Here is a 13,374-nt window from a genome sequence, read left to right as displayed (position 1 = left end):
GACGCCCCTTGGATATTTTCTTTTGAACTACAGTCCAGTTTACTAATTTTCTCTTCACATGTGTACAGTCTGATGCCTTGAACTCAGCCAGAAACCATGGTACACTCAAAGTAAATCCAAAGAGTTTAATTATAGATCTGTTTATAAATGTATGGACAGGTAAAGAAATATAGACCTTTGTCAACTCACAGCCAGTCAGGGAGGGAGCCAGAGGAATGCACACCCGGAATTTTCTCCCTCTTTGGACCCTGATAGCTTGTCAATACCTTCTATTGGCCAAATCCAACTATAAGCCAGTGAGCAAGGACGTACAGTTGATACAATTCATAGACATTAACCTGGGGCCATAGATCAGGGTGAAGAAAGATGGAGCCTGAATATGATGGGAAAATGGGGAATATCTAGCTTAATCCTAGCTTCTACTCTTGTCCTTTATTTGAATGAAAACCCTGTACTTTTTAAAAATTAATTAATTTATTTATTTTTAAAAAAGATTTTATTTATTTATTTGACACAGACAGAGAGGAACACAAGCAGGGGGAGTGGAAGAGGGAGAAGCAGGCTTCCTGCGGAGCAGGGAGCCCGATGCGGGGCTCGATCCCAGGACCCTGGGATCATGACTTGAGCCAAAGGCAGATGCGTAATGACTGAGCCACCCAGGCACCCCTAGAAATTTTTATTTTTTTTTTGAAAATTTTAAATTACATATATAATTATAAATTATAGTTCTACTGAACAACACCGACTTAGAAAATTCTTTATTTCCCATTCTTATCAGGGAAGATAGCTGGAAGAATTTTGCATTCACATGGCAGAGATAATAGTATATCCTAAAACTTTTACTTCAGTTGTGTTTATACATATTCTTTTTTAAAAAGATTTACTTATTTATTTTAGAGAGAGAGTGTGTGCACAAGCGTGGGGAAGGGCAGAGGGAGAGAGAGAATCCCAAGCAGACTCCCTGCCAAACATGGAGCCCAATGTGGGGCTCAATCTCATGACCCTGAGATCATGAGCCGAAATCAAGAGTCAGAGGCTTAACCAATTTAGCCACCCAGGTGCCCCTAGAGTTTATAGATATTCTTAATTTAATGTACTAAATGTACTATCTTTTCCTTTATTTTTTGCACTTTCATTTCCTCTTTAAGAAATCTTTTCTAACCATTAGGACATGAAGTTATTCTTATACTATCTTATATTTTTTTGAAGATTTTATTTATTTATTTATTTGAGAGAGAGACAAAGAGAGAGCACGAGTGGGGTGGAGGGCAGAGGGAGAGGGAGAAGCAGATTCCCCGCTGAGCAAGGGTCCCGATGCGGGGCTCAATCCCAGGATCCCGGGATCATGACCTGAGGCAAGACAGATGCCCAACTGACCGAGCCACCCAGGTGCTCCAATACCACACTTTCTTAATTACTACAGCTTCATACTGAGTATTGATAGCAGGTAAAGCAAATCATCCCATCTTCTTCTTTTCAGAAACATCTTTTCTCCTATTCCCTTTTTACATTTTTTACTTTGAGAAGTTCATAGTTATTATTATTTATTATTGAAGTATAACTTACAGCCAGGGAAGTCTATAAACTTAGGTTTATAGCTATATGATCATTAGCATAGGTATACAACTCCATAACTCCTTAGAGAAATCAAATCCTGATATCTGCCCATTTGCTTACACTGAGTATCCAATGAGTGTGAGAGTACTTGAGAAGTATAAAGCTCTGCAAACAGGATATTCTGGTGTTCAGCTGGGCTGAGCATAGGTGGTCAGATTACCCACTCCCTTTAAGATTTTCAGCTACCAGGAGCAAACTGGCAAGAGCCATCAAAATATTTAATGTGTGTACACTTTGGTTAGAGCACTTCTCTCTTGATTCTTGGCTGGCAGGGGGAGGAAGACCCACATAAAATAGCAGGGTCCAGGTGTGTCTGACATGGAAGGGCATGCAACTAGACCACACAGTGCAGGTAGGTGTGAGTGGGGAAGCCTGCATTCCAGCTTTGGTCCTTCTCTCACTTTCCCCACTTCAGGGAAGACAAGACAAAAACCAGCCTTCTACCAGTACCGAAGAGCTGTGCTTTTTCACTGCACGCCTGTTCTGGTCCACCCCTATTCTTTTTTTTAAAGATTTTATTTATTCATTTGAGACACAGAGATACAGAGAGAGAGAGAGCATGAGCAGTGGGAGAGGCAGAGGGAGAGGGAGAAGCAGACTCCCGGCTGAGCCAGGAGCCCGATGTGGGGCTCGATCCCAGGACTCTGGGATCATGACCTGAGCCGAAGGCAGACGCTTAACCATCTGAGCCACCCAGGCGCCCCTGGTCCACCCCTATTCTTTTACTTCGGGGGCTCTGGCCATTTCCAAACCCCACCCATCCTGCCTCAAGACAAATCACAGAAAGAGTTTGCATGAAAGTCCACTTTAATGATCCAGATTAGGGTCATCCTAGAACTGTCCCCCTGGAGGGCAAATGGGAGAGCATTGGGGCAGAGGGGCTCCACCTGAGGTCTCAGTCAGCAATAAGGCTTTGGCCCACAGTGGGGGGTGGCTCAAAGAAGCCCTAAAACAAGAAGAAACAAAGGATTGGAATCAGTATATGGGGAGGTGGCCCCTTCCTTATCTACTCTCTTTCACAAAATCCTTCAATAAGAGCCTGATTTATGTAAGCTACAGTGACTCAGCCCACCCATTGTCTGTCCCCTTGGCTCCCACAAATAGTTCACCCTCCCTTCTGTGCTTTTCCCTTGGGCTCTGGGCTGGAGAAAAATGGCAGCACCTTGTTTGCATTCACAGAAGCACCATGGCAACCATCCCTTACAAGTGGGTCTGTCACTTAGCTCTAAATGCCTCGACCCAGCAACCACTCCAGGCTTAGGAAGGCCAGCTGTCACTTGACGGAGCAAGAACTGGTTTCCTAGGAGAGCCTGAGCGTCTGGAAGCCCCCTGAGGTGCGAGTTCCTTGCAGGCTCTCAGTTTTCACGCTTGCTTTTCTCACAGAGATTATACCCCATTATCATGAGAGGGGCCTTTTGAAATTGTGTATCACATTATGTCACTCCTTCCTTGAAACTTCCCAGTGAAGTTGTCACTACACTTAAAATCCAAACTTTTCACTATGATCCATGAGCCCCTGGATGGTCATTCCGGGGCCTACTTCTCCAACCTAATCTTCTGCCACTGACTTTTCCACCTGTTCCTCTAAAGTGAATGGTATACCCGCCTCGGGGCATTTGTCACTGCAGTGCTCTCTGCTTGGGATGCTCCTCCCTAAACCTTCCTCTGGCTGCCACCTTCTTGCAATTCAGGTCTTAGTCTAAAAAAAAAAAAAAGACTTTCATCAGTGTGGAGGAGTCTGACGTTTGGAACAGCCCTATTCTCACTGCAGTCCCTGAGAGGACAGGCAGGGGCTGTGCAAGGGAAATGTCTATGATTCAGGAGACCTGGGTCCAGTCTTGGCTCTGCCATGAACCTGACCCTTGACCAGCCCCAATGTCTCATCTATAAAGACAGATGGGAGTGCTAGATGCGTGTTGTTGTTTTTTTAAGATTGATTTTATTTATTTATTTATTTATTTAGAGTGTGAGCGGGGGGAGGGGGAGAGGGAGAGAGAGAGTCCTAAGCAGACTTCACGCTGAGCAAGGAGCCCAACACAGAGCTCAATCCCACAACCCTAAGATCATGACCTGAGCTGAAATCAAGAGTCAGATGCTTAACTGACTGAGCCACCCAGGCGCCCCTGGATGTGTGTTTCAAATCTAGATTCTGAAGAGTTCAAGTATCTCAAGGAGATAACCCAGAGCCTTGCCCTGGTCACTTTGCCCAGGCCATGGAGTAGCAAAAAAAGAATTTAATTTAATTTGCTTTAATTTGGCAACTTTCAATGCCTATGTGAGACTCAGTGTCTATGCACAATCTTTTAGATCATCTCATCCTTAGAGGCTCCCAGCATCTGCCTCCTAACCTTTCATACTGATACCCTCCCAACCTCTCATACAGATGCCCACAGGTGTTTCTGTGAGAGAAGAAGGATGGGGATAACCTTTGATTGGGAAAGGAAAGAACTTTTCTTCAGCTTATCTGTTCACACCTCAATATCTATTCCCTTCTTCATAGGGGCCTCCCTCTTTTAAACAGGTTCTTGGTGATTCCAACCTCCAGAGAAAAAGTAAACCCCTTACCTTGACAGCGTCGGTCCCCTCTCATTGAGGATCTTCAAATCCACTTTGGAGGTAAAGCACTGCTCCCTGTTCACTTTGGCCATTGGGTTCTGGGAGAGGGGAAGCCAGGAGTCAAGAAGAAGGCAGAAAAGGATGACGGGGTTCCAGAAGGAAAAGGGATAGGATCCAAAGTCAGGGATTGAAAACTCTTGAGAAGACACGTAAGTCTTACCTTGGGGAATAGGAGTCGAAGTTTCTCCTCTTGCTTGCTCCTAAAGAGACAGGGATGACAGATGGAACTTGCTAACACCCATCTCCTCTCCTTCTGCAGAGGCTGGTGGTTGTTTTTCATGGATCCCAGACAGAACCTCTCATAGATGACTCTCATAGTCCTGCCAGGAGCTCTTCCTGTAGTTTTTTTTTTTAAGATTTTATTTATTTGACAGAGAAAGACACAGCGAGAGAGGGAACACAAGCAGGGGGAGTGCGAGAAGGAGAAGCAGGTTTCCCATGGAGCAGGGACCCCGATGCGGGGCTTGATCCCAGGACCCCGGGATCATGACCTGAGCCGAAGGCAGACACTTAATGGCTGAGCCACCCAGGTGCCCCTCTTCCCTACAGTTTTAACATCTGTTCCCTCCCTGCTGTCTGTCTGCTAGACAGCATGGGCCAGCCATTGACCTCACGCACCTTATCCCAGTGGTTTTGGTGGGAAAGGCTGCCTGCCCATGCCTCAGACATGGATCTTGGGGGTGGAATCTGCTGATGTGCTTCTGGGCCCTCACATCCTGGGTAATGTCATTCCTCCAGAACAAACCTGCAGGGTAAAAGGATGTGGTGAACTGACACCTGAGACACACTGACTGGTCCACTCCAGGAATTGGAGTGAGACCAGCAATCCCCCTCTCCCTCAAGTAGATAAAGAATCACAACTTGTGCAGAGAACTAAATGAGCTGGTGTATAAACATTACTTAGCATAGTGCCTGGTGTATAGTGAACCTTCCACTAGGATTGTATTCTGTTTGCTGATTCATTTGAGGCTATTGTGAAGACTAAATGAGATTAGGGGTGTAAAGAGTGCTTAGAAAACTTGGGCTGTGATTCCTAAACCTTAGTGTGCATCAGAATTTCTAAATTCTGGAATTTCCAATTCCAACAAATTAGGGGCGCCTGGATGGCTCGGTTGGTTAAGTGTCTGCCTTCAGCTCTGGTCATGATCTCAGGGTCCTGGGATGGAGCCCTGAGCCAGGCTACCTGCTCAGCGGACAGTCTGCTTCTTCCTCACCCTCCCCCCTGCCCACTCATGCTCTCTTTCTCTCTCTCAAATAAATAAATAAAATCTTTAAAACAAAAAAACCCACTCAAATTACTGTTCCCCACACCCAGAGTTTTTGATTCAGTAGGTCTGGGGTGAAGCTCAAGAATGAGCATTTCTAACAAGTTCTCTGGTGATGCTGATGCTGCTGGTCCTGATGCACTTTGAGAACCATTGCTCTAAGGCATCACACACATATTAGACATCAGTAGTGGTAACAGCAGTAATATGAACTCAGGGTAGATTTCCTTTCTGACCCTTCCCCCATCCATGAAATTCTGCTCTAAGGAAGGGTCAGCCTTCTGTCTCCAAGGGACTTTTCACTCCTTTTCATGCCTCCTATCTATTCATGATCCTATTTATTCTGCTTCCTACTCAGAGGCTGAGGGGTGTGTAGGTGTGTTCTCCTGGCTGAGAACCCAAGGATTGCTGGCTATGGAAAAACTCAGATAGCACTAGGGGTTGGGACTCATCAGAAGGAACTGGATGCTGGCCTCTTCCAGAGTGTTCAAGGGCAAAGAGCCCACCCATCCAACTCCACCCCCATTCCAGTCATACCCCCTTTTCCATGAGGTGAGCATGACAGGAAAGTTTCAAGTAGAGACATCTGGGGAAGAAAGCCCATCCTCAGGTCAAACAGCCCCTCACTCTTTCCAACTTTTCTGATCAGGTCCCAGCCACTCTTCTCCAGCCCTTACTCACCTTGGGGCACAATCTGCTGGAATACAACTTGTAAGTGCTGGAAAACTGGACTGGCAAATCCTTGGAGGGGCCAGAGCTGCCCCATTCCCACTTGGCCCTGACCATCTAAGAGGCAGAATGGTGGCATCAGCAAGGAGCTTGGCCAGAAGCCTTTCAAATCCCAGCTGAAGAAAAGCATCTTTCTTCCACTATTACCCCTGGGTTCCCCGGTCTCTGTCCCCCTCACCAGACCCTTTCCTCCTCTCAAGTCCTCCTTCTTTTCATTTTCCCTTCCCCATCACCACCTGCCTTGTTATTTGGAACCTCATTCGCCTTTGATGCCAACTTCCAGATGAGAACCAAGCTTACAAGCAAAGAGCAGCCTGTGGAGGATGAAGTAAGCAGAGACTCAGAAAGCTATACACATGGAATGGATAATCAGATGAACAATGGGGCATGGGAAGCAGGTGAACTGCATCTCAAAGGCTTGGAAGCCTGGAGGAGATTGAGGCCTAGAATCCTTTGAGGAAACAAGTATTGGTATGCATAGGGTTTGTGTGTCTGGATCTTTGTCCTGAAAGCCACAGTTTATCTAACTGTGCATAGGGGAACGAGAGAGTGTGGGAGGAGATAATCCCTAATGCTACAACGCCTTCATTATTCCAAGTAGATGGGGTAGAGTTGGTAGAGAGTCCATTTTTTATATAGTGGAATTACCATGAGTCATTATGGACAGGCGTTAAGAAAAGGGAATGGTCCTCCGAAATCAAATGGATTCCCACACCAGTTTCCTGGCTTTCGGAAGGAGCAGAATCTCCAGCACCCTCATGAGAAAGAAAAGAGCTTCTTCTGGAAGGGAGATTGTTGTCTGAGGCATCCTTCCAGGACAGATAGGAAAAGTGGTGACCTGGACGCCCTCTGTCAGACCCACAGGGCTCCTGGCGCTGTCCTTGGTGCTGAGGGAGTGACCGACGCGTGGCTTGGAAGAGGCGTCTGGGCGGCAGAGGCATCCCTACAAGAACGTCCCCCTCCCCCGCCACACCCACATCTCTCCTGTCATCCGCCACCAGGCCTCCTCCCACAGTTCTTCGCGAGCCCTCTGCACTGGCCTCTAAACCCAAGAATCGGGCGGGGAAAGTTGGCGTCAGACTAGGAGTTTGCGCGCTCTTCCCCAGGCGCCTGGCACTGGAATCTTCGAGTCTGCGCAGTCGGTCTCTGGCCGCTCAGACGTTGTCAGCGCTGGTCTACCCCGAAGGCTGAGTGGAGGGAGAGGAAGAAGGATGGACTCTTTCCCCCTCCATTCTCTTTTACCCCAGCCTAATATTCCCCTTCTGATCTGAAATCAGAGCGCAGATACCAGGCTCAGAGGGCTTGTGATGAAATCCTAGCTCGTTTCTCCGCCCAGCTTTCTCTCTGGAGCCAGGACCCCGTACCCGTGCGTCTCTGCTCCTATTGTCCAGAAATCCGGGTCCCCTGCCTATCCCTCAGCCCTGGGCTTCTCTTCCTTGGCCCCTCGGTGTGTCTTAACTTCTCCTTTGGCGGCATAGGCGGGGCTTACTTCCCTCTGCCCACTCGTCTTTCCGTCGCTTTTCTTAAGTCCAGATCCCATATGCGGAGCCCCACCTCAAGCCTGCGTCTCTTTCTACAAGACGCTCTCTACATTGATCTCTTTTCACGTCCCTCAACACATCCTTTTCCTCCTGAGTTCCTAATCTTGAGGCCCCCTCCTCCACTTCTCTCAGGAGCGCTCTCTGGTCTGCCCGCACCCCCCTCCCCCGCCCCACCCAGGTTTCCTCCTGACCGTGGCCACTAATGTCGCTGCAGCCCCCTGGGCGGCTGTTCAGCAGCAGGAAGCAGAGGAGCAGCCAGAACCCCCCGGAGTCCCTAGGCCACAGCAGGTGCTGCATCCTCCTCAGCTCCGCGCGCTCGCCCCCCTCCTAAGTCGCAGAGAAAGTAGAGACAGCAGCTGGAGGGGCTGAGCTGGACTGTAGCTTCCCACCCGCAGTGTACGCTGGATCTGCACAACCCTCCCTTGGCAGCTTGGCCAATCGCGGTTCGTCCCTGCCCCCGCGGACGCGTAGCCAACTCCTTCCCTTTACCGCAGGCAGAGCCATCCCAACTCACCCCCAGGCACCCGCTTTTTTACGTAAACCAGGTCCCAAGGACTACTGCTTCTACTCTCAGCCCCAAAGTTGTACAAACGAATTGCACGTAAGATGCGGGTGCGAATTGTACCTACCTCATAAGCTTGTTATGAGGATTAAATATGAATAGCAACTGGACAGTAGACACTCAATGTAATTAGTCTATTTTTATTATCCTTGATGCTTACTTTACCCTCACCTCTTAAAAACCTTCAACATGCATGAGTTCAACCTGCAAAATATATCGCACATCCATCCACTTCTCTCCACTACCATCGCCTTGGTTCAAACCACTAACAAGCTAACTGATCTCTTGCGTCTATTCTTGTTTAGTTATAGGCTAGTGTGTGAGCTTTCTAAACCAGACTGGCATTTCAACATTTTTCTTTACATTTAAAAAAAATTTTTTTTTTAACATTTCTTTTTTTTTTTTTAAAAGATTTTATTTATTTATTTGAGAGAGAGAATGAGACAGAGAGAGAGAGCACGAGATGGGGGAGGATCAGAGGGAGAAGCAGACTCCCTGCTGAGCAGGGAGCCCGATGCGGGACTCGATCCCGGGACTCCAGGATCATGACCTGAGCCGAAGGCAGTCGCTTAACCAACTGAGCCACCCAGGCGCCCTACGTTTAAAAAATTTTTAAGTCATCTCTACCCCCGATGTGGGGCTCAAACTCATGACCTCAAGATCAAGAGTCACATGCTCTATCTACTGAGCCAGCCAAGCACCCCTCAATATTTTTTTCATTAAGCTTAACAAATTTATTATGAAAATCCTCAAATATTAAAAAAGAGAAGAATCTAATGAACACATATATGTATCAGCTAGACTTAACAATTATTAAGATTTTGTCAGAATTGCTTCTTTCTCTTGAAGTATTTAAAAGTAACTTACAGACATCATGACATTTCACTCCTAAATAATTCAATATGCCTCTCTTAGAATTAACAATAGTTTCCTACATAACCACAATACCGGGCATCTGTGGTAGGCTGAATAATGGCCCCTAAAGATGTCCATGTCAGAGTCTCTTGAACCTATGAATATGTTACTTTATTTTTTTTATTTTTTATTTTTTTTTGGAGTTTAAATATGTTACTTTATATGGTAAAAGGGACTTTGCAGTGTGATTAATCTTAGAAAGTGATTAACTTCAGATGAGATTAGCCTGGATTTTCCAGGTGTGCGCCATACAATCACAAGGGTCTTTATAAGAGAGAAGCAGGAGGGTCAGAGTTATTAGTAGGAGATGTGACATTGGAAGAGGTTGGAGAGATGCCAGGAAGAGGTCACAAGCCAAAGAATGCAAACAGTGTCTAGAAGCTGAAAAAGGCAAGAAAATGATTCTTCATTTAAGCCTTCAGAAGGTGGCTCAGTGGGTTAGGCTTCTGCCTTCGGCTGAGGTCATGATCCCAGGGTCCTGGGATTGAGCCCCAGATCGGGCTCCCTGCTCAGCGGGGAGTCTGCTTCTCCCTCTCCCTCTGCCACTCCTCCTGTTTCTCTCATTCTCTCTCTCTCTCAAATAAACAAATAAAATCTTTAAAAATAAATAAATAAAAGGTAATTAAGTATTTGAGGGAAATTTGTATGTGGATTTTGGGTTCACTTCACTCATTTCCCAGATTTCTTCCTCAATTTCCAGTTGCTCTGGCATTTCTGTGCTCCAACCTGTGTTTCTGAGGCTGGTCAGAGTGCCACTTTCTGCCTGAGCTCTATTTCCCCATGTGCTGCAGGAAACTGTGAAGTGTCCTTAGGAGGAAAGCCTGTTAAGTGTAGGACTCATCTGTGGACTTTCCTTTTTTCAAGGATTATATTCCCTTTAGCTTTTCTTGCTTTTGGGTGGTCTCCATGCTTTCAAACAGTTATTTTTATATTTTGTCTAGGGCATATATATTCAATGTTAGGAGACTAACACAAGCCATTTTGTCACACCAGGAACTAGAGGTTTATCTGGTTATCACCAACTTGTGCTATACATATTTGAAAATTGTTTACAGAAATAATTTGAGGCCTAAGAGCAAATGATTCTGAATCTGCTTTGAGATCTATAATGCTATAGGAAAAAGGCACATACTGGTTCTTGGTTAGTTGAGCAGAGGTGGCAGTGCTTCTCTCTCCTTTCTGAGATTTCACTGCCAGGGCGCCTGGGTGGCTCAGTTGGTTAAGTGACTGCCTTTGGCTCAGGTCATGATCCTGGAGTCCCTGGATTGAGTCCTGCATCAGGCTCCCTGCTCGGCAAGGAGTCTTCTTCTCCCTCTGACCCTAACCCCTCTCATGTGCTCTCTCTCATTCTCTCTCTCTCTCAAATAAATAAATAAAACCTTAAAGAAAAAAAAAAGATTTCAAACTGCCAGGGAAATAGCTAGCAAAATAATAACTTATGTAGGCATTGCTACTGCACTTCTTTTTGCTATTCTTGCAAGGCACCTTAAAGCTGGGAGTAATAACCTCAGAAGACCAAGCAGGTTCTCAGGCCTATTAGGCCTGGAGTTCAAGGGGAGGAAAAGTTCCTTTCCCAAGAGGAAAAAGATCACCAGAAATTGTGGTGGGGGGAGAGGGTGAGGAAGGATTGCAATTCAGCTGTGGCCCTACCCTGCCTTGCATTCACCTGATGAATGATGTCTGGAAGGAGAAAGGGATCTGAAACCAGGCTACCCTCTGCACCATCACCACCCCAAATCTCTTCTCTGTTCTGGCCCTACATATTTTACTCCAGAGGCTCTGGTTGGAGCCCACCTGTCCTGCCACCAGACAAGCCCACAGAAGGAGTTTTGATTAAAAACCCACTTTAAAAATCCAGAAGCAGGTTGTCCTAGAACTTCCCCTCTAGCTGGTAATGCAGGGATGCCTCAATCAGCTACAAAGTTCTGCTCAAGAAGGAAACAGTTTAAAAAGCTCTGAAGTGTAAGGAAACATGGGATTTGGAATTTGTGTGTATATGTGCTGGAGGACTTCCCACCTGCAACATAAACCCCCTCTCCCCCAATAAATAATAGGCTCTAATAGCAGTCCTGATTTGGGCAAGTCCTGAGGCATAGTGACTTAGCAACTGCTTGACAGCCGGCGTCCCCTTGGGTCCCATATCTGATCTTCTCTTCCCTCCCCTGATGTCCCCATAGTTTTAGAGCTAGTCAAGGACCTTGACTTGGAGAAAAGTGGCAAATTCTTTTATGCAGACTTTAGCACCATGGCAACCAGTCCTCATTGTGGGGATCAGTCACTTAGTGCTGCTGCTGTCACCACAGCGACCAATCCAGGCAATGAAGCACAGTTGCCATGGTGACAGGAGGCAGAAGATGTTTCCTTGGAGAGCATGAGGGTCTGGATTCCCGCCTCCCCCCCCTAGCAGTGCTAGGGTGGTCTTTTATTTTTTATTTTTTAAAGATTTTATTTATTTATTTATTTGACAGAGAGAGAGAGTGTGTGTACAAGAAGGGGGAGCAGCAGGCAGAGGGAAAGGGGGAAGCAGACTCCCTGCTGAACAGAGGGCTGGATGTGGGGCTCAATCCCAGGACCCTGGGATCATGACCCAAGCCAAAGGCAGACACTTAACCGACTGAGCTACCCAGGCACCCCTAGGGCGGTCTTTTAAAATTGTACATCACATAATTCTGTTCATTTCCTTAAAATCCCTAGTGATTTTCTTCTGCTCTTTGTATAAAATCTAGACTCTTTGCTACTAACTGCAAGGCCCCAGTAGCCAGTTCTGGGCCTACTTCTCCAACTGCATTTCCTACCACTGGCTACGCTGTTTGTTCCTCTAATGTGCTATTTTATTTATTTATTTATTTATTTATTTATTTATTTATTTATTTATTTACTATTGTGCTATTTTAGAACCAAAAATACAATAACCAAAATTAAAAACTTAATGCTCAATAACAGAATAAGAATACAGGAAAAAATATCAATTAACTTGAAGATGGAATAATAAAAGTGATCCAATCAGAACAACAGAGAGAAAAACATTGGGGAAAAAAACCAAGAGCCCCAGGGACCTGTGGGACAATGCTAAAAGTCTAACAAGCATGTCACTGGAGTCCCAGAAGTAGAGGAGAAAAGGGGTAGTTCATTAAAAATATTTGAAGAAATAATGGCTGAAAACTTCCCAGATTTGTCAAAAGCCAGAAACCTACAGATCCAATAAGTTCAGTGAACTCCAAATGAAACCAGCAACCAAAGGATTAATGGGGCAGATAAGCACAGGTACAACTTTTTCTGAGAATGGGCCTGCCACCCTGTTTCTATAAGATAACATCCTTGCCTGACACCCTGATAACCATGTGTTGACAGTTTTGCAGAGACCCAAGTTTTCAGTAAGAAGCTGGCCAGAACCAGTCAGGACCAATGGCCACCTCTTTGACATGAAAGAGCAAAATGAAATGAACGTCTCCTACTTAGTAACTGCCTTTATTTTTTTTCTTTTCCAAGTTTTTATTTAAATTCATTGGTTAATATACAGTGTAATATTAGTTTCAGGTGTAGAATTTAGTGATTTAGCACTTACATACAACACCCAGTGCTCATCACAACAAGTGCCCTCCTTAATACCCATCACCCATTTAGCCCATCCCCCCACGCACTGCCCCTCCAGACACCCTCAGTTTGTTCTCTAGAGTAAAGAGTCTGTTTTCTGGTTTCCTTCTCTCTTTTTTCCCCATGTTTATCTGTTTTATTTCTTAAATCCCACATATGAGTGAAATCATACGGTATTTGTCTTTCTTTGACTGACTTATTTTGCCTCACATAATACTCTCTAACTTCCTTTATTTTGGGGTCATGAAGCTTCTTTCTCCTTTACTGAGACCCTTTTCTGCTTGCCTTTAAAAATCCCTGACTCTCCCCCTTTGGGGAGGGAAATTTGAGGCTTGCCCTTTCATCTCCTCACTTGGCTGCCTCTTGAATAAACCCTCTCCTTGCTGCATACTCAATGTCTCAGTGATTGATTGGCCTTTGCCTTGTGTCAGGCAGATGAACTTGGGTTTGGTTACACAAACAGGAGAAACTTGAAGAAATCCATGCCCTGACACATCATAATCAAACTTCTAAAAACTAAAAACAAAGACAAAAT

General features: G+C 45.7%; 1 protein-coding gene across 1 annotated transcript; it reads right to left on the bottom strand.

The window, feature by feature from the left end:
* Positions 1–2,416: 2,416 nt before the first annotated feature.
* On the bottom strand, positions 2,417–8,184 carry LOC102732596 (regulated endocrine-specific protein 18). Its single transcript, XM_081815458.1, has 6 exons — positions 7,960–8,184; positions 6,180–6,284; positions 4,852–4,978; positions 4,394–4,433; positions 4,183–4,271; positions 2,417–2,563 (listed from the first exon to the last, which is right to left on the bottom strand). The coding sequence occupies exons 1-6, from the start codon at positions 8,063–8,065 to the stop codon at positions 2,449–2,451; spliced, it is 582 nt and encodes a 193-aa protein (XP_081671584.1). The 5' UTR covers positions 8,066–8,184; the 3' UTR covers positions 2,417–2,448.
* Between the last annotated feature and the right edge of the window lie 5,190 nt (positions 8,185–13,374).

The sequence above is a fragment of the Leptonychotes weddellii genome, chromosome 3 (genome assembly GCF_054177405.1).
Source record: "Leptonychotes weddellii isolate Sample4059 chromosome 3, ASM5417740v2, whole genome shotgun sequence".
NCBI lineage: Eukaryota > Metazoa > Chordata > Mammalia > Carnivora > Phocidae > Leptonychotes > Leptonychotes weddellii.
This window is presented reverse-complemented; position numbering and strand designations above follow the sequence as displayed.